The 21,386-nt window shown below is 49.3% G+C and overlaps 1 protein-coding gene and 1 long non-coding RNA gene across 2 annotated transcripts; both read right to left on the minus strand.

The window, feature by feature from the left end:
- Window positions 1–1,370: 1,370 nt before the first annotated feature.
- LOC103751117 (keratin-associated protein 5-4-like) lies at window positions 1,371–2,993 on the minus strand. The gene has a single exon (XM_008854458.3). It carries the CDS (start codon window positions 2,507–2,509, stop codon window positions 1,688–1,690), a length of 822 nt encoding a protein of 273 aa, XP_008852680.3. The 5' UTR covers window positions 2,510–2,993; the 3' UTR covers window positions 1,371–1,687.
- A 5,251-nt stretch (window positions 2,994–8,244) lies between these two features.
- On the minus strand, window positions 8,245–20,953 carry LOC103751104. Its single transcript, XR_003847204.1, has 4 exons — window positions 19,644–20,953; window positions 16,604–16,831; window positions 9,702–9,923; window positions 8,245–8,482 (listed from the first exon to the last, which is right to left on the minus strand). It is a non-coding gene; the product is annotated as an uncharacterized LOC103751104 (long non-coding RNA).
- Between the last annotated feature and the right edge of the window lie 433 nt (window positions 20,954–21,386).

Raw genomic sequence — 21,386 nt, forward strand, 5'->3', positions numbered from 1 at the left:
CTATGTGTATCAGGCTTTCCTCACACTCATAGAGATCCTCCTGCCTCTGCGTCCTGAGTGCTGGGATTAGAGGTGCCTGGCTACCCCATGTATATTGATGTTTCACCAATAACAAAACTGGGTTATTGATTGATTTCCCCTACTTGTGCTGGAGATAGAACTCAGGGTCTGAGCTCTTAAGCAAAGGTCTACCACTGAGCTCTCCCCAGCACAAAGCTGGCGGTTACGGAATTAGAAGAAGCACGGCTTGTTCTGCGGCCCATCATGAACACTTTCTCTTCCTGTCTCTCTTCTTCAAGTCTGCTTTGAGCTCATGTAATCTCTGATGCATCTCTCAGAAGCTTCTGTGAAGGTGGGTTCTGTCTGTGTGATGGTTGGTGACACATCAATGCCTGTGGTCCCTGTCATAAAACATTTTGCTGTTCCTTGTCTCTGTTTCAAGTCTGCTTTGAGCTACAGAGGTTAAAATCACTTGCTGCTGTTGCAGAGGATCCAAGTTCAGTTCCCAGTACCCACACCAAGGAACTCATAGCTACCTGTAACTCCGGCTTTGAGTGATGCAATGCCCTCTTCTGGACTCTGCTGGTATTGCACCCATGTGCACAACTCACCCCCTCCCACATATACCTGTAATTAAAAATAAAATCATAGCTGGGCGGGGCGGTGCACGCCTTTAATCCCAGCACTCAGGAGGCAGAGGCAGGCAGAGCTCTGTGAGTTCAAGGTCAGCCTGGTCTACATAGTGAGTTCTAGGACAGCTGGGGCCACAGGGAGACCCTGTCTAAAAAAGACAAAAAAAAATCATCAAATTAATTTGGAGAAGGACACCCACCGTTGACATCTGGCCTCTTCATACACACACACCTGCATGTGTACCCCACATATACATGTACACACATAAGCACACATAACACACACACACAAAAAGAAATAACAAGAGGTCCCAAACGGAGGCCTTAGAGTACTGATTCTCCAGATCTGAGAAGAAACACTTCTGTTGTTGGTAAGCTGCTGGGTCTGGTATTTTGTGATAGAAACCTGAGCTATGATGGTCAGTGATCCAGACCATCATGTGCCCCAATTCTCTCTCTGCCCTTCCCCAGATGCAGAGTGGGTGGCTGTCAGTGGTGCTCCTGCCTGTCAGCCACAGTGCGTGGTGAAGACGTGCTATATCGAACACTCTATCCATGGCCTGCTGACTACCTGGGAAAGCAGTGTGTCCACAGGTTCTAGCCCAGTGCGTCCTCCCCCATCAGAGGACAGTGAAGAGACCAATACAACACACAGGTGCTGGGGTTAGTAGCTTTATTTCATGTTTAAAGGACAGAGATCTGAGCTCCTGGTGACTGCAGCCCCATGGGAGAGGTTGGGCCTGGCATCTGCAGAAATGACCAGGACAGATCTGCAGAAGTAAGAGGTGGCAGGGGAGCCCTGGGGGTCATCCTTCTCCAGTCCAAGGCCCGTAGCTGCCGGGCTTGCAGGAGCCGGCCTTGTGGCCCTGTAGAAGACAAGCCACCCTTGCAGCAGCTGGACTGGCAGGAAGCTTGGGAAGGGAGGAGGGTGTGGGTAAGGGAATTGACACAGGACCAGCTTCAGGGTTACTGGGAGAGGGGCAAAGCCTGGGCTAGAACGCCTGACTCCTGAACGGGATAATGCTGATCTGGTAGCAACTCCACAAATCTAAAAGTCAGATCTTGCACTGGCAGCACACAGGGGCACAGCAGCTAGACTGACAGCAACAGGGCTTACAGCAGCTGGACTGACAGCAGCTGGGTTTGCAGCAGCTGGACTGACAGCAGCAGGGTTTGCAGCAGCTGGACTGACAGCAGCTGGGTTTGCAGCAGCTGGACTGACAGCAACAGGGTTTGCAACAACTGGACTGACAGCAGGAAGACCCACAGCCTGAAGAACAGCAGGGATTGCAACAGCTGGACTGACAGCAACAGGGTTTGCAACAACTGGACTGACAGCAGGAAGACCCACAGCCTGAAGAACAGCAGGGTTTACAACAGCTGGACTGACAGCAGCTGGGTTTGCAGCAGCTGGACTGACAGCAGCTGGGTTTGCAGCAGCTGGACTGACAGCAACAGGGTTTGCAACAACTGGACTGACAGCAGGAAGACCCACAGCCTGAAGAACAGCAGGGTTTACAACAGCTGGACTGACAGCAGCTGGATTTGCAGCCCCCACAGGATCCACAGCCCCCCTTGCAGCCCCCACAGGAACCACAGCCCCCCTTAGAGCCCCCACAGCCGGAGCAGGAGCAGGCGGGCACACAGCAGCACACGGGCTTGCAGCAGCACACGGGCACACAGCAGCTGGAGCCACAGCCTCCGGAACAGCCACCGCAGGTCATGGTTCTGGCGGTTGGTTGAGGATGGAGTAGGTCAGAGGAGCAGGTGGAGAGGGAGGTGTGCGGTGTGGAGTCTCCTGAGCCCGGGGCCTTTATAGTCCTGTCCAGGGTCAGGTGGGAGGCTGCACATGTTGACTTCCTGGTTCCTGTTGTCATACTTTTAGGGCCACTCTTGTTTTCCTGTAGCCATCACCCCCTCGTGGACCATCCATTGGCCTTTGGCTGCTTTTTGTTGGCTGGTGAGTCCAACTCTGTTGCTCAGTTTGCGTTCAGTGGAGGGAGGACCCTGAGTCCACCAGTGACCCAACTCATTCCTATTAACGGCAGACTGACATTTGACTAAAATTTTTGCAGGTATGTGTGTGAGTTCACATGTGTGCAGGTGCACGTACAGTGTGTGTGCTTGTGCAGACTAGAGGTTACCACTGGGAGTCTTTTTCAGTTGCTGTCTGCCTTGTCTATTGCAGCACTGTCTTGCTGAACCCAGAGCTTGCTGTTTACACTAGTCTGGCTTGCAAGGCTCCAGGAATTCCCTGTCTCTGTCTGAGGCATGTTGGGATGATAGGCGGGCTGGCCTGCTCACACTGCCCGTATGTGGGTTCTGGGGATCTGAACTGAAGCCCTCATGCTTGTACAGTGTCCTAGTTTGTTTCTCCATTGCTGTGACAAAGCACTCTGACCACTACCAACTTGGGGAGGAAAGGGTTTATTTGTCTTACATCTCCTGGTCACAGTTCATCAGGGAGCCCAAGGTAGGAACTCAGGGCAGGAACCGGGAGGCAGGAGCTGGAGCACAGGCTTGCTCCCTGGGCCCTGCCCAGCCTGCTTTCTTATACAACACAGGCCCACCTGCCCAGGGGTGGCACCGCCCACAGTGGGCTGGGCCCTCCCACATCACTCAACAATCAAGAAGATGCCCCACAGACATGGCCATAGGCCAGTCCTATGGAGGAAATTCCCCAGTTGAGGCTCCATCAACCCAGGTGTGTCAAGTTGATACTAAAGCTATCCAGCACATGCGGCAACCGCCATCTTCCTAGCCCTTTATATTTGATTAAAAACTCATCTGTTTTAGCTGGGCGTGGTGGCATGCACCTGCCTTTAATCCTAGCACTAGGGAGGCAGAGGCAGGTGTATCTCTGTGAGTTCAAGGCCAGCTTGGTCTATAGTGAGTTCCAGACAGCTGGGACTACAGGGAGACCATGTGTCAAAAGGACAGAAACAAACAAACAAACAAACAAAAAATGCCATATAAACAACGTCAACTTGTGGAAAATTTACCAAAGCAGATGAAGCCCCCTTCATATATCTCTCCCCGTGGGCTTTGCCTCAGTTTAATAAGTCTTTGAATCTGGAGCCAATCTCTCCCAGACAGGAACTCATGATCCTGCTAAATATGTGTGTTCTTTATTTGACTGGTGTCATACTAGAGCTTTCTTTCTGGAAGCTTCCCTTGAAACAACTGTTGTCAGTGAAAGTGCCCGCCCTCCCTCCCTCCCTTCCTCCTCTTTTTTTTTTTTTTTTTTTTTTTTTCTTTTGAGACAGGGTCTCCCTGTAGCCCCAGTTGGCCTGGAACTCACTATGTAGACCAGGCCGACCTTGAACTCACAGATCCGCCTGCATCCGGCGGCCTGAGAGTGGCTTTTGTAGGCACTGGATATGACTCTGGACTTTGTCCTTTACCTGATGAGGGACATTTGATCTCATTTCTGTTGTTATTTTGAGTCAGCTATAACTTTCTGGTCAGAACCACCTGCATGCCTCCTCATCTACATTGTTACTGTCATTTTTTAAGGAAAGATTTATTTGTATTATTTTAAAAATTATACGTATATTTGTGTGGGCATGTGTACATGAGAGCAGTTGTCCGAGAAGGGCCAGAGAGGGTGCCTGATTCCCTGGAGTTGGAGTTATAGGTGACTATAAACTGCCTGATATGGGTGCTAGGAACTGAACTTGGGCTGTGAGCTGCCTGATGTGGGTGCTGGGTCCTGAGCTTGGGTTCTCTGTAAGAGCAGTAGGAGCTCTTAAATGCTGAGCCAGATCTTCAGTTCCCAGCTTAACATCATCTTAAACACTTCGCTGTGCCTTCCTAGGTGTAAAGATCATCTTCTGGATTGTTTCTGCATTTCAGGTTGCTGCACGTGTTTGGCTGTCTTTAGGATCATCTTTGTGTGGGTTTTCCTTTCACATCCTCTGGCCACTTCCAAAATTGGGCTAATTTGGGTGGAGAGGGGTTTGAGACAGGGTATCACATAGCCCTGGCTGGCTGTGAACTCACTGTGTAGCCGAGGCTGGTTTTGAACTCCTGATCCTCCTGCCTCCACATCTCAGATGCTGGGGTGACAGCTGTATATCATCATGCCTCATTGGCCCAACTAATTTTTTCTTTTTCAAAAAAATATTTTAGCTGGGCGTGGTGGCGCACACCTGTAGTCCCAGCACTTGGGAGGCAGAGGCAGGCAGATCTCTGTGAGTTCGAGGCCTTGTCTAGTCTACACAGTGAGTTCCAGGCCAGCTGGGGCTACAGGGAGACCCTGTCTCAAAAAGACCAAAAAAAGATTTTTTAAAATTATTTTTTATTTTATGTGTATGAGTGTATTGCTGCCTGTATGTGAGTGCACCTGTATCATGCAATGCCATGGAGGTCAGAAGAGGGTGTCGGATCCCCTGGAACTGGAGTTAAGGACGGTTAGTAACCACCATGTGGTGCTGGGAATCAAACCCGGGTCCTCTACAAGAGCAGTCAGTGCTCTTAACTGCTGAGCCTTCTCTCCAGCCCCAACAACTAATTTTTTCTTGATTTCTAAAGTTCTTTGAATCATAATCAATGGCACATGTTGGTCATGGCGTTGTCCAGAGTGTGGTTTTTCTTTTCCCTTCTTTACAGTGGCTTCAAGTGCCCCAAATATTAGCATTTGAATGTAGTAAAATACAGTCATCTTTTTTCTGAATTAATATCTCTTTTGGTATCTGTAAGTGTATTTGTGTATATATGTATGTGTATAAGCATTGTGTGTTTGTGTATACACATGTGTACATATGTTTGTGTGTGTGTGCATGTGTGTTTGGGAGGTATATGTGGGAGGAACAACCTTGAGTGTTTTTTTTCAAGAGCAATCCACTGTGTGTGTGAGTGTGTGTGTGTGAGTGTGTGTGGGGGGGGTGGATGTGGATGTGGTGTGATTTATTTAAAAAATTTTTGTTTTCCTTTCTGGAGCTGAGGACCAAACCCAGGGCCTTACACTTGCTAGGCAAGCACTCTACCACTGAGCTAAATCCCCAACCCCTATTTATTTTTATTTTATGTGTAAGAGTATATTGCCTTCATGTATGCAAGTGCACCCATGTCCGTGCAATGCCTGCAGAGTTTGGAAGAGGGTGTTGAATCCCCTGGAACTGGAGTTACGAACAGTTGTTAGCTGCCATGTGGGTGTTGGGAACCAAACACAGGTCCTCTGCAAGAGAAGACAGGGCTCTTACCTGCTGAGCCATCTCTCCAGATCCTTATTTCTAATTTTTTTTTTTTTGGTCTTTTTGAGACAAGGTCTCCCTGCAGCCCCAGCTGTCCTGGAACTCACTATGTAGACCAGACTGGCCTTGAACTCACAGAGATCCACCTGCCTCTGCCTCCCAAGTGCTGGGATTAAAGGTGTGCGCCACCACGCCCAGCTTCTAATTTTTTTTTTTGAGACAGGGACTCACTATGTAGCCCTGGCTGGCCTGAAACTGGCTATACAGACAAGGTTGACCTCAGACTCACAGAGACTTACCTGTTTCTGCCTCCAGAGTGCTGGGATTAGATGTCTTTCCATCCACCTTGCTTTTTGAGATGGGGTCTCTTACAGATCTGGGACTCTCCTATTGGCTGAGGTTGGTGCCAAGTGAGCCCTAGGGATCTACCTGTCTCTATCCCCCAGTGCAGGGCTTACAAGTGGGCACCACAATGATCAGCTTTTTACATGGATTCTGGGGCTCAAACTCAGATCCTTATGCTTGTAAGGCAGCACTTTACCAACTGAGCTATCTCTGAAACCTCAGATTCTGTTTTTAAATCCAATAATCTATCTGTAGCGTCCCTTTGGTTTTCTGTTGACACTGATTTTTTATTATTTTATTATTATTTTTAAATTTTATGTGTATGTATGTATTGCCTGCATGTAGGTATGTGCACCCATGTAGTACAATGCCCGCAGAGGTCAGAAGAGGCTGTCAGATCCCTCGGAACTGGAGTTAGGACAGTTGTTAGCTGTCATGTGGGTGCTGGGATTCGAACCTGGGTCTTCTGCAAGAACAACCAGTGTTCTTAACCACTGAGCTGTCTCTTCAGTCCCCAACACTGATTTTTAAACTGAATTTTGAAAGAATTTCTTTGTAAGTTTTCTTTGTGGTTTACTGTGCCAACCCAGACAGTGTTCCGTGGCCCGGCAGTCAGCCTTGCCTTCCTCCTGATTTTGCAGGTAACATGTCTAACATTCAGCAGGAAGTGAAATGGCATATTGGACATTTTATCAGGTTAAAGGAGGCCCTTTTTGTCCCTAATTTAATGACCATTTTCCTTTGTCCTCAGGGAGCAAGAACCTCACTGAATGGCTTTCACACAGTAGTGGCACTTTACTCAATATGGTGAATTTATAGAGAGATTTTAAAGTATGTATAACCCTTATATTGCTGAAGTTACCATAATGTGCACAATATACTGTTGTTTTATACATTTGGGGCGGGGCTTGAGGCAGAATCTCCCTATGTAGCTAAGGCTTGCTTCAAACTTACAATCCCCTCTTAAAAATTTTTTTTAGCCGGGCGTGGTGGCGCACACCTGTAGTCCCGGCACTTGGGAGGCAGAAGCAAGCGGATCTCTGTGAGATCGAGGCCAGCCTGGTCTACCTACATAGTGAGTTCCAGGCCAGATGGGGCTTCAGGAAGAACCTGTTTCAAAAAAAGTATTTATTTATTATTGTTTTATTCTATGTGTATGAGTGTATTGCCTACATGTATGTAAGTGCACCTGTGTCATGCAATACCTGTGGAGGTCAGAAGAAGGTGTTGGATCCCCTGGAACTGGAGTTACTGACAGGTGTTAACTGCCATGTGGGTGCTGGGGACTGAACCTGGGTCCTGTGCAAGAGCAGCCAGTGCTCTTAACTGCTGAGCCATCTCTCCAGCCCCCAAACTTACAATCCTCTTGCCTCTGCCTCCTGAAGGTTGGGATTGCAGGTGTGCAGCACATCTGGCTTGTGTCTTATTTGCTCGTTTTTGTTTCATACATTTGGGGCCAGTTTTGTTGATGTACAGTTTAGGATCAGCCTTGTAAATCAGACTTCTCTGTGGTCCCTGTCCCTCCCACTGCTCAGCTCTGCACACTTTGGTATCAGGTGCACACTGTCCCACCATGTGAGGAGATGGACCTGTTCCCAAACTATTTACTTGCTGGGAAAGTCTGTGCATGACAGGAATTGCTCGGTCCTGGGTCATTTGGGGGAACTCACTGTCAGGTGCTGGGTCTAACAGTGTGTGTGGTGGTGGTGGGGTGACATTTTCCCGAGTGTAGGTGGGTTTTTCCACACTGATGGCCAATGGTTGGAGGGTGCACTGTGTCTGACTTTCTTCAGTGTCTGCTGAAAGCTGTGGGTGTCCTTGTCTACCTGCTTCTCCTCACTCCTGAACATTTGCTTCTCCTTAGCTGACTCTCTGAGCTGCTATAAAACTCCATCTTCCATGTCAGTGTCTCACCTGGTGAGCGGAGCTTCTTGTGGTCTGTCTATCCATACCTGCTCCTTTACATGTAACCTAGCTCAATCTCTCTGTCTCTCCTTCTCTCTGGCAGGATCCGTATTGGTTTCTTTTCTGTGGCTGTGATAAGACACCATGACCACAGCAACTTACGGAGGGAAGAGTTTATTTGGGATTATGGTTCCAGAAGGAGAGCCCATAATGGCGGGGAGGCGTGGCAGCAGGCACTGGAACAGGAATCGGAGAACTCACATCTTCAAACACACACAGGAAGCAGAGAGCAAACTGGATGTGGGCCAAGGGTATGAACTCTCAAAGCCCACCCCAGTGATGTGCTTCTGCCAGCAAGGCCACACCTCGTAAAGGGTCCATAGTCTGCGCAAACAGCGCCACCACCTGGGGACCATATACCAAGTGTTCAAATACTTGAGCCTGTCTATGCCATACCACCCTGAACGTGCCACTGATCTCGTCCAATATTTGAGCCTATGGGGAACACTTCTCATTCAAACCCACAGGTCCTACCATATCCCAGGCTGGCCTCCAGCTTGCTGTAGAGCTAAGGATGACCTTGAACTCCTGATCCTTCTGCCTCTACCTCTTGAGGGCTGGGATTACAGGTATGCACAACCATGTTTATGTGTTGCTAGGGATGGACCCAGGGCTTCATGCTTGCTAGGTGAGCGCTGTACATTGTGCCACACTCCTAGGCCTCTCTGTGTTTTAAGATAGGAGCCCATGCTGTCTTCAGACTCATCATGTTTGTGCCTCAGCCTCCTGAGCACAGGGGTCACAGGGGTGTGCTACCATGTCCAACCTCCCTTTCTCTCAGAAGTAAATTTCAGAATTCTTGTCTTACTTTGCTTGACTCATTCAGGAGTTACCCAGTTTGTTGCCCTTTCCCTCTGTCCCAAGTTCTCTTAGGGTCCCTGCTCCTGGTGCTGTTAGACAAACCATGTAACACATCTTCATCTGAATTTTTCATAGTTTATATCCTGGGTAGGGGAAATAGAGTAACTTACAAAGGCAAGCACCGAGCACCCTACAGGAGGTGAAGGAACATCTGGAGCCCTGTTCCACCTCTGTGGCTCAGCAGCGTGCCATTCCAGATTGCTTCTGTGCCCCACCCACAGTCTCCATTAGCTTTTGCCCACACCTTTTGGGCCCACAGTCTCACCCCAGGTCGGAAAATGCTCCCTCTGTGTCCTCAAGGGTGAGACACCAGGGCCATTTTTTCCTGGCCACTGGTGCCAACTCTCCTCCCTCCTCCGCTAACTCTCTGCAGCCAATTCTCCGCAGCAGGCCCCGCCCCTAGGCGGAACAGTACCCCTCGGGACACACCCTCTAGTTTGTGGTGCTTGAGATGGGACCCAGTGCCTCATGCACCGGAGGTGAGCACTGTACCCTGAGCCACACCCCAGCCCGCGCCTTCCATGACAGCCCTCTCTACTTCTTTAAATAGCACTCTACATGCCACGGCCTTCTCTTGCCGCCTATTCAAGTCAGGGTGCTCTCACCCTGCCCAGCCCTGCCTGCCATGTCAGGTCCCTTGTAAGCAAGTCCGTGTTGTTCCTTGTTTGTTGATGCAGTCAGCTGTTCGTGTGGACACACCCACCTGCTCACCAGGAACCCTACAGTTTTCAAACTGCTCCTCCTTCCTGTGGGGCTCTGCTTCCTTCTTCCTGGTCCTGTGCTCAGAGGTGGGCGGAAGCTTTCCAGAGAAATAGATGATGTGCTGCCTGGGGACGCCTCCCCTCAGGGAATGGAAAGATGCTCTTGTTAGGTCCTCAAAATGGCGGCAGTGATGCCAAGCCTCCCAGAATGTCAGGCCAACAGGCTGCACAACCAGGAAGAAGAAAATCAGAACAGCATTCCTCAGGAGCCAGTATCCCCAAACCCCCTTGCAGAAACTGGGTTTTGCAAATCCCCCTGGCAGAAACCAGGTTTCAGCAGAAACCAGGTGCAAAATTCCCTGTTTATCAGGAAGATTACAGTTCCCTCATCCTTGCCCCCCAGACCAGAGCCTCCTGGAAAGCCACCCAAGCCTCTAACTTCCTATGAAATCTATTCTACTTCTGTTAGTTCCTATTTCTCTCTGTGAGAGGTAGCCCAGCAGTGTGTCAGTAAACCGCTTTTCTCCTTCACCGAGTGATCCCGTTCGGTGGTTTTCATTGCCCGCTTCCATACACTCTGGATGGGGGCACCTCCCCACAGGATGTGGAAAGGTGCTCCAGCTGGGGCGCCCTCCACAGGAACAGCTATTCGCCTTCTAGATCCCTAGGCACGTTTGAGGCACTGCTCTGCTGCTGGTTTGTGTTGCTGGGGTCAGTGAGCTGGAGGTCACATGCCTTTCTGTGTTTGCTCTGGTCTGTGTGTGTTGATTCAATGTGCCTGGTAATGTGGATTCTTGCTTGTGACCCCTGTGGAAGAGTCTCCCTGTGCTTGCCCGTTCTGGGTTCATTCTGTTGCTGTGATAAAATACCCTGACAACAGGCAACTTGGGGAAAAAGGGTTTATCTCAGCTTTTCATTATGGATTACTGTCCACCACTGTGGGGAAGTCAAGGAAGGAACTTCACACAGCTGGTCACATCACATTCACGGGAAGAGCAGAGACACAAGTGCACACACGCTGCTTGCTTGGCTCAAGTCGGTTTCTCCACTCCTTTTTAAAAAAATATTTTTTATTTTATGTGTATGAGTGTACTGCCTGCATGTATGTAAGTGCACCCGTGTCATGCAATGCCTGAAGAAGTCAGAAGAGGCCGTCGGATCCCCTGGAACTGGAATTACAGACAGTTAGCTGCCACGTGGGTGCTGGGAACTGAACCCAGGTCCTCTTAACCACTGAGCCGTCTCTCCAGCCCCTTCACTGTATTTTTTTTGAGGCAGGGTCTCCCTTTCCCCTCTAGTGCTGTGGTTACAGGCAAGTTCCACCACACCCAACTTTTTTTTTTTTTTTGGTCTTTTTGAGACGGTCTTCCTGTAGCCCCAGCTGTCCTGGAACTCACTATGTAGACCAGACTGGCCTTGAACTCACAGAGATCCGCCTGCCTCTGCCTCCCGAGTGCTGGGATTAAAGGCGTGCGCCACCACGCCCAGCCTACACCCAGCTTTTTATGTGGGCTCTGGAGGTTTGAACTCAGGTCCCGCAGCAAGCTCTTTACTGACAGCTGTTTTCTCAGTCCATCTTTTTTTTTGAAGAGCTTTATTGAGATCAAATTTGAACATCCTACAGTTCATTCCTTAGTTGAATGTTTTTTTATATTCACAGAGCTGTGCAACAAACTTTGTCATTGTCTTAAACCCATGAAGGAAACAGCCCGTTTTGGTTCCTCTGCCTCTGCTTCAGACCAAGTGACTTCCTGTCTCATATAAACAGAGTCAGCTGAGGCGAGATCTTGGGCGACAGGTCTCTTTTGCCGAGTGTACTGTTTTCCCTGCTCATCCCCGTCGTTTGCTCTCGTTGCTCCATGATGCTCCATTATCTGCAGGCTCCACGTTGTGTGGATCCATTCAACACGTGACAGACATTTGGGGGTGTTTCCACTTTGACTTTTTTTTTTTTGTCTTTTTGAGACAGGGTCTCCCTGTAATCCCAGCTGTCCTGGAACTATGTCGACCAGGCTGGCCTCGAACTCACAAAGATCCACCTGCCTCTGCCTCCCAACTGCTGGGATTAAAGGTATATGCCACCACGCCCGGCTCCACTTTGACTTTTAAAAAAGTTTTTTATGTGTATGAGTATTTTGCCTGCATATATGTAAATCCACCATATGTGTTCAATGCTTGCAGAGAGGCCAGAAAAGGGCATCAGATCCCTGAACCTGGAGTTGCATGTGGTTGTTAGCCACCATGTGGTGCTGGAACTGAACCCAGGGCCTCTGCAAGAGCAGCCCGTGCTCCTAACTGCTGAGCCATCTCTCCGCCTTGACTCTACAGGGAAGGCTGCCACATGCCGGCCGTGGTGCTTTCCGGGTGCGTGTCTGCCACACACGTGGGAGTGGGCTTATCTGCAGTGACCTGTGCTGTCTCTGCCTTTCTGGAATGCCCTTTTGGTCGCTGCCCTTGGCTCTCAAGGCTGTGGCTGAGTACTTTCTTGGGATTTTCCTTCCCATCTGCCTGGTCCTTCAGTTGTTTTGTGACTGTGATGGGATTTTTAGTTTTCAGAGTTCTATTCTGTCTTCTTCCAGAAATGTGCCAGGTCTCTTAGATGGGAGTCTTTTGGTCCTATTGCAATTTAAAAATTTGTATTTTTATATGCATGAGTGTCTTGTCTGCATGTACATATGTGTACTACATGCATGTAGTATCTGTGGAGGCCAGAGGAGGGTGTCAGAGCCCATGGAACTGAAGTTACAGGTAGTCGTGAACCACCATGTGAGTGTTGGGAACCAAACGTGGGTCCTCTGCAAGAACAGCAAATGTTTTTCTTTCTGTCATTTTGAGGCAGGGTCTTCCTGTAGCCCCAGCTGGCCTGGAACTCACTATGTAGACCAGACTGACCTTGAACTCACAGAGATCCACCTGTCTCTGCTGGGGTTAAAGGTGCCCACCAACATGCCCAGCAAGAGCAGCAAATTAACCACAGAGCCATCTCTCCAGCCCCAAATGTTCCAATTTTTAAGTCTCAGACATTCCAAGCATTTTCTATTGTAGTAACAAGTTGGAGGCTCAGAAGCATACCACATAGTGATGGCTGAATTAAGAGTTATTTAATAGCCAGTGGTGGAACTCTCCACCCGGAGAAGCAGAGCAGGGCTTGTAATGCTTAAAACCACAGTTACGTCATGCCAGGGGCAAAACCCATAACCACAGTTCCATCACATCACCATAGTTACCCCAGACCAGGGGCAGGTCAGTTTAACAAAGTTTTCAGTTAACAAAAAGTTTCTAAGTTATGGTTAGGAAAAACAGGTTTCTCAGAATTGTAGAAACAATGGGCTTTCTGGAGAGGCAGGTGTATGTAGGAAAGGCCATTCTGCTTGGCTAGTTGTAAGTCCCAGTATGGTAGACACAATGCACCCCCTGAAACTGCATGGGACCTTTCTGGCTGACTGGCTACAGGGGGAGCTGCTAGGCAGAAACATAGGGCAAGCAGATGTCAGAATAAAATGGAGTCAGTTTGGCCATTTCACTGTTCTTGTGTGTGTGTGTGTGTGTGTGTGTGTGTGTGTGTGTGTGTATGTAGGTGCATGTGTGCAAGTGAATGTACATGCATGTATGTGTGGGTTGGCCAGAGGACAACTTCAGCTATTGTTTCTCAGATGCTGTTTCCCTTGATTTCTCTCATTGGTCAGGAGCTGACTGATCAGGCTATGCTGTTCGGTCAGCAAACCCAGGGATCTGCCTGTCTCCACCTTTCCAGTTAGTCTGTTTACATCCACAGTGCTCTACGTCTTGTTCTGCCCCCCACTTAGTAAATCTTTGAGATTTATTTACACTGCTTCTTGGACAGTGAGCCACTTTAATCACAGATAAGCACTCTGCTGAGCACTTTTGGTGACATACCCTGATGTCCTGCTAGGAGCTCTCTGATGCCTCACCATATTTGTGAACATCTCTCTGCAGTACATGTACCCACAGTGGAGTCTGTGTGTCAGAAACTGTGCCCCAAACCCCCAGATCATTCTTCAACAAGACTGTGAGGTCTCAGCTCTTTTGGACAATAAAGGCATTTTGTGTTCATGTGATTTACTTCATATTAAAATAACACTGAAGAGCTCTTCATGTTTTTACTAGCCACTTGTAATTGGTCACTTTTCCATTATGTAGAGACAGGAGGACCCTTGGGATTCGATGGCCAAACTGCCTGGCCTAATCAGAGAGCCCCAGGTCCCACTGAGAGGAGACTCTGCCTCCAAAATCAAAGCAGATGGCTGTCTTAGTTCCTTTTCTTGTTGCTATGATAAAATACTCTGACAAAAAGCAGCTTAAGGGACAGAGGGTCCCTTATTCTGGCTCACAGGTCAAGCGTGCAGTCTGCTAGGCGTGGTGGCACATGCTTCTAATCCCAATGCCCCAGAAGGAGAGACAGGCAGATCTCTGTGAGATCAAGGCCAGCCTGGTCTACATAGCAAGTTCCAGGTTTGGTGAGGTAACGGTGAAACACTGCCTCAAAAAAAGAGAAAAAAAGTGCAGTCTATCCTGGAGAACAGGTCAAGGGTAGCTGGTCACATCACAGTAACAATCAGGAAGCAGAGGGCAGTGACGGAATGCTGGTACTCAGATCACTCTCTCCATTTTACACAGTTCAGAATCCCCTGCCCGTAAACTGGTCCTATCCACAATCAAGATTGATAGCCCCACATTAATTAAGGTAATCAAGACATCAAGATGCTCCCTCACAGACCTTCTCATAGGCTACCTTCAGTCTAGATCATCTCTCTCAAGTGTGCCTGGAGGCTTGTCTCTTGGGTGACTCCAAACTTTGTCAAGGTGACAACACTAACTTACAGCAATCATGAGGGACGGATGGCTGCCAAGGCTGGCCGCGGCCTCCACATGCTCTTGTGCACACAGCGCACACTCACATATATCTGTGCACCCCTGAAACGTACATACCCAAAAGAAATTGGCTTATTATTTTATTTATTCAAACAGGTGAAGCAGGAGGTAACAGAAAGGAAACAGCTCATAGAAGTGACTCGCAGGGGACGAGGAAGTGGCCTGGGAGACCCAGGGTCCGGCAGGTTGAGAGGCTGGTGAGAACGGGCCCAGGTCACACAGAAACACTGACCGGCTGTGGGTCCTGAGACGAGGCGGATGGTGACCGACTGTGGCCATCAGATGCGCACCGGTTTCTAGATGGGGCCATTTCCAGGTCTCCAGAGGGAAGCGGAAGACAGGCCTAGCTGGAGTGCTACACCTGGGAGGGTGGTGGAGGCTTGAAAGGGAGGTGAAGGTGGGGACCTGCACCTCAGGGAGGCACTATAGGAGGAGCCGATTCAGGGACACCAAGAAATTGCTGTCATGGGCCTGGAGAGATGGCTCAGTGGCTAAGAGCACCTGTTCCCAGCACCCACATGGTGGATACAAACCATCCTTAACTCCAGTTCCAGGGGAATCCAAAGCCCTCTTCTGACCTCTGCGGCATTGCATAACACAGGTGCACTCATATACATGCAGGCAATATGCTCATATACATAAACTAAAAATAATAAAATATTAAAAAAGAAATTGCTGCCACCTAATATCAAGAGACCTGAAGGTCTGAGTTTAGAGATTTAGATCTTGCACTGGCAGCACACGGGGACACAACAGCTGGACTGACAGCAGCAGGGCTTGCAGCAGCTGGACTGACAGCAACAGGGCTTGCAGCAGCTGGACTGACAGCAGGAAGACCCACAGTCTGAAGAACAGCAGGGCTTGCAGCTGCTGGACTGACAGCAACAGGGTTTGCAACAGCTGGACTGACAGCAGGAAGACCCACAGCCTGAAGAACAGCAGGGTTTGCAACAGCTGGACTGACAGCAACACGGTTTGCAGCAGCTGGACTGACAGCAGCTGGACTTGCAGCCCCCACAGGAGGCACAGCCCCCCTTGCAGCCCCCACAGGATGCACAGCCCCCCTTGCAGCCCCCACAGGAGCCACAGCCCCCCTTGCAGCCCCCACAGGAACCACATCCCCCCTTGCAGCCCCCACAGGAGCCACAGGCCCCCTTGCAGCTCCCACAAGAGCCACAACCCCCCTTGCAGCCCCCACAGGAGCCACAGCCCCCCTTGCAGCCTCCACAGGAGCCACAGGCCCCCTTAGCACCCCCACAGCTGGAGCAGGAGCAGGCGGGCACACAGCAGCACACGGGCTTGCAGCAGCACACGGGCACACAGCAGCTGGAGCCACAGCCTCCGGAACAGCCACCGCAGGTCATGGTTCTGGCGGTTGGTTGAGGATGGAGTAGGTCAGAGGAGCAGGTGGAGAGGGAGGTGTGCGGTGCAGAGCCTCCTGAGCCTGGGGCCTTTATAGCTCTGCCCAGGGTCAGGTGGGAGGCTGCACATGGTCACTTCCTTCTTACTGTTTCTGCAATGTGTCCAAATGTGTGTTTTTCCCCCTTGTGATGACTTCCTGCTGCCTCAGCTGAGTGTCACTTGTTTCTGCATTGGTGTTCCTGGTTTGTTTGGACCCCTCTTATTGGAGCCTCAACTCCAGGTGGTGACGGGTGTCCCTAGGAGGCTGGAGTACCGGTCACCTGCTGTGTCCACTGGCCACATGACCGTCATAACAGCAGCCTGCTCACTTGTGTGCACTTTTGCTGTTGCCTGCTCCCTGATGACACTTACTTTTCATTCTAATTTTTCAGGTGACCCGTGGTGTTTACTGGAAACAAGAAACTTAAGGAGAAAGCAAACGAGCCATTCCCGCACTCCCACAGATGACACCTGACCCCTCTGTAAGCGTGCCGTATGCACACTAAGTAGATTTCCCCAGTGGGTTCTGCCTCACTCGCTTCGTGCCTCTGTCAGCCTTCGGGGATGGTCTTTCCGCTACGACCTGGCCTGTGGGCCTGCCCAGCCTTACCTCGTTCTCACATCTGCCAGGGGCTCTGACACCTGGAGACTCTGGCCATCTCCTCACTTCTCCTGGAGGCTGCTGCCAGGTGGAGTCTGCCTCCCGGCTCAGCCTAGCTCTGTGGGGCCGTGGTCTTGAGGGCTGGCCGTGTCTCCCAACTGTGAGACTCAGACACTTCCCCACTCCCTGGTCAGGGGGAGGGTTGTGGTCTCCACCCTCATGAATGGACCCTCGCAGCTGTAAAAGAGGGGTGGTAATGTCATTTCTGCCTTCCTACCCTGTGAAGACATGGCTGATGGGCCACTCCAAATTCTGACCACTTTTTTCTCTTTTTAAAATTTATTCTTTAACTTATTCTTTGACAATTTCATACCTGAATGTAATTAAAAAAAAATATCCAACCCCCATTCCCCTGTCCTATCCCCTCCCACTGTCTCTGGATCCCTTCTCAATACATAACCTCCTATTTCCATGTCTGTTTGTGTGTAGGGGGTGGGTACACATGAGCCTTAGCATTTTATCTATCCCTGATCTCTAGCCCACACCCACCGAGCTTCCCTTTCTGGGACATTTACTGATGGAATCTGACCTACTGTGTCCATGCTGGGCCCTGCGTGATCCCTTTCCGGGAGCTGGTAAGACCCCACCCTCTGCTGTGAGAAGCTTTTCCTGAAACTCCTGAGAGGCTGGCAGTGCTGATGGAGCAAGTCAACCCTGCATCTGAGGCTCTCAAGGACTGTCTGTTGCACCCCTCGCTCTCCAGCAAGGGCCCTTAAGAACTATTATTTTATGACAGAGTCTCTAACATAGGTCGGCCTTAAAGCTGCCGTGCTGCTGAGGATGACCTTGAACTCTGATCCTCCTGCCTCCATCTCTCAAGTGCTGAGATCACAGGCGTGCACCATCACCTGGGCTTACATGGTGCCAGGCATCAAACCCAGGGCTCCATGCATGCTAGAAGGGCATTCTACCAATTGACACCCCCAGTTGAGCATTTAGTACTTAAATTTCACCCAGAACCTCCAAATTTCCCTGGGAGATAAAACATTTGACAATCCAAAGACGGTCTCCTAAAAGTTCACTCTTCTCTTGGAACTTTGTTTCTAGCAGCATGTGCTTTCATATTTCCCAGGGGCCTTTAGAATTTATTTGATATGACCCAGTTGTTTCTATTACTTATTATTATTTTTTAGACTTTTCCTGCTACAAGTTTGCACACCCTAAGCGGTTGTTGTTGTTGTTGTTATTATTATTATTATTATTATTATTATTAAAGGAAGGGAAAATGAACAAACTGACCTTTTATTATTATTATTACTATTGGGTCTTTTTGAAACAGCGTCTCCCTGTAGCCCCAGCTGGCCTGGAACTCACTACGTAAACCAGGCTGGCCTTGATCTCACAGAGATCCGCCCGCCTCTGCCTCCAGCGTGCTGGGATTAAAGACAGGCGCCACCATGTCCAGCCTTTGTCAGGATATTTTATCATATCAACAGGAAATGAAGCAGAACTCTGCCTTACCACTTCCTGTTTTTACCTTGCTTATAAAACACTTGCATACCTATGCTGAAAACTCCAAGGAAAAATCTGAAAGCTGGAACTTTCTTTCCATTTGTCCAAACATGCCCTCCCCAGCAGTGACTGCTTTCCTGTAACATTCCTGTAGACCCATCTGCAGATGCCCATCACCTTTAATGCCTTTATCAGACCCGTAAGTAACTGACGCAAAGCGTCATGTGCTGCCTCCCCTGCTGCTGTGAATCCCCTGAAACACAGGTACAAGCAACAGAGCACCCTTGAGGTAAGTAAACAGCCTAGTAAGCTTTGGCAGTGTGCACACCCCATGACACTGTGTACAGCCTTCACCAGCAGCCCAGTCTGGGGTGGAACACTCCCTCCCCTCTAAAAGGCTCTGTCCTTCTTGCCAGCTAACCCCTCTGGCCCCCATATAGCCTCAGACCTATGTCCTGACTCTAGGGATAATGTTGGACTTTCAGAGAGTTTCCTGCTGACCTCTGTCTGACATGTCTTTCTTGTTAGCGCAAGTTAAGATGCATCAAGTCCCAGTGTATACCAGCCACTCATTCTTCTCTGTAATCTGGAGGTGGTGGGCATTTGGGCTGCCTCCACCCCTGACCTACCAGTGGCCCAAATACCATGAACTTCCATTCAGATGTGTTGGGAACATGTGCTCTGATTTGTGGCATACATGCCTTGGAATGGAAAGGGTGAGTCATGGGGTAGGTTATGACCAGCTATATAGAAATTGACTACTCTGCATATCAACAGCTGTCAGATGGGAACAGTTTAGAGGGAAATGGACAGTTGCTTTAAATGTCTGTGTTGGAAAAGGAAAAGGTCATAAATCAATAATCCAACTTTCTATCCTAAGAAGCAAGGAGTGGGCTGGAGAGATGGCCCAGCAGTTAAGAGTACTTAATTTACTGCTTTTACAGAGGACCCAAGTTCAGTGCCCAGCACCTAAGTCAGGCAGCTCACAACTGCCTGTAACTTCAGATCCTGGAAATCTAATGCCTCTAGCCTCTAAGGGCACCTGCACACATGTGCATACATCCATACACAGACACATACACAGAAATAGACATACACAGGAACAGACTAAGCGGAAAATAAAAGCCAGAGTAAATGAACAAAACCAAGAACTAGACTGTTAAAAACATGAACAGAGTTGACAGACCTTTAGCAAAGCAGACCAGGAAGAAAAGATCCAAACTCCTAAAATCAGAAGTGAAGACAGTAAACTTTCTCCTGACTTTACATTAAAAAGATCAGAAAAATCCTATTGACTTCCTGCTAATAAATTAGACACCTTCGACAAGGTAGGAAATTTCCCAATTGCCAGACTGACTCAAGAGGAAAGAACTCCAGGGCCACACGGAAACAAGGTAAAACAATAGGATAATAAGAAATGGAAAATATAACACACCTAGAAGACGTCATTATTAATTAAAATTCTTCCCACAAGGAAAAGCTCAGGTCCAGATGTCATCACTGATGAACTTTACCAGACTTTTAAAGAAAAACATACATTCTACTTGAATTTCTTCTGGAATGTACTGTGAGGGAGCGGCTTCCCCAGGCATCACTCAAGGAAGATGGAAGGGGTGGGTCAAGTCACGTCTGCTGGATTAGATACCTGGGAAAGTGAAGGGACAGGGTGGGGCACGAGTTCTCCCCGAGGACCCTGGATGCCCCTCCTTTAATTCCCATCTACAAGGCGCCTCCTGCCGGCGCCAGCTGCACCTCTGGGAAGGGCCTGGGCTGCCTTCCCTCCCTCTGAAGGGAGCTCAGTGCAGGTGCACGTGCTCTTCCCAGTTCATCCACTAGGTGGCGCTGGCTGTCTTGGGCTCAGGTTCTGCAAGGCTGGTGTTGCCCTGCGGCTGGGCAAGCCCGCAGTTTGGATGCCACGTTCACAGCATCTTGTGGATTCCTGCATGATCCTCTCTGTTGAAATGGAAAGACTTGATCGATATGAGTTAATCGATTGGCTGCTAAGGTTGAAGTTACTGGGAAAAAGAAGTGTCTTTCACTGGCCTTAAAAGCTAATCTGCTGGAGAACAGACCAGAATTAAACTGGTCTGCTCTCCAGAGTCCGGAGAAGTCCCCCAGACACTGTGAGCCCCTAAGGAGGCTGTGAGGTCGCTTCATGAGGATGTCCAAATCCTTACTACAATTTTTTAAAAAAACCTTTGGGTGTGTGGTTTTCTTGAGAGTCTCAAGTAGTCCAAGCTGGCCTTGGATGTTCTGCAGCCAAGCGCGACCTTGAACTTCTGATCCTCCCGTCTCTACCTCCCAAATGCTGAGATGACAGATGTGCACCATCACACTGGCTTACGCAATGCCGGGGATGAAACCCAGGGATTTGCCCATGCCAGGGAAGCACTTTACCACAGCACACCTGAATTCCACATATGTTCACAGTTCTCCCTCCAACTTGCTGAGGCTGGTCTGGCTGGTCTGGACATCAGACAGGGATGGACAGGGCTGAGGTTTCCCTCAGAGGTCCTAGTTTGTCTAGGGAGCATAGGTAAGGACAGGGTGGGGGTGGGTATCACAAGATGCAGAAGTGATGATTCTGATAAGGGTCTGCACACTGATTTGCAAGTATCTGTAGCATGGGAAGAACAAGGGCACTGGGGGCTCATCACCAGTGTCAGGATCTAGCCCTGGGCAGAAATACCTACAGGGCTCCCAATGCCAGGACAGGACTTCATCTCAGCACCTGGGCTGCCACAGCACCAGGTCTCCCAGGTAGGGTGAGACTCTGCCTCTATTCATTCCCTCTGTGTGTGTGTGTGTGCATGCGTGCGTGCGCATGCATGTATGTGTGTATATACATATGTTTGACGATGTGCATGCACATGCATGTGGAGGCCAGAGGTATAGGTCTTTTTTTTTTTTTTTTTTTTTTTTTTTTTTTTAAAAATTTTTTTTTGTCTTTTTAAAGAATATGGCTGTCAGTGGTGGGATTAGAGCTGCTCTGCGGCTGGGGTGGACCTTTGACCTGGAGTCACCTACAATCTGACTTCCAGAACCATTCATTTCTTTTTTTAAAAAAAATTTATTTTATTTTATGTGTATGAGTGTATTTCCTGAATGTGTGTAAGAGCAACTGTGTCATGCAGTGCCCTTCAAAATCAGAAGAAAGCATCACATCGCCTGGAACTGGAGTTTCAGATGGTTGCTAGCTTCCATGTAGGTGCTGGAAAATGAGCCTGGGTCCTCTGCAAGAGCAGCCAGTGCTCTACCACTGGCCATCTCTCCAGCCCCA

This window comes from Nannospalax galili, unplaced genomic scaffold (assembly GCF_000622305.1).
Source record: "Nannospalax galili isolate Female #2095 unplaced genomic scaffold, S.galili_v1.0 scaffold507, whole genome shotgun sequence".
NCBI lineage: Eukaryota > Metazoa > Chordata > Mammalia > Rodentia > Spalacidae > Nannospalax > Nannospalax galili.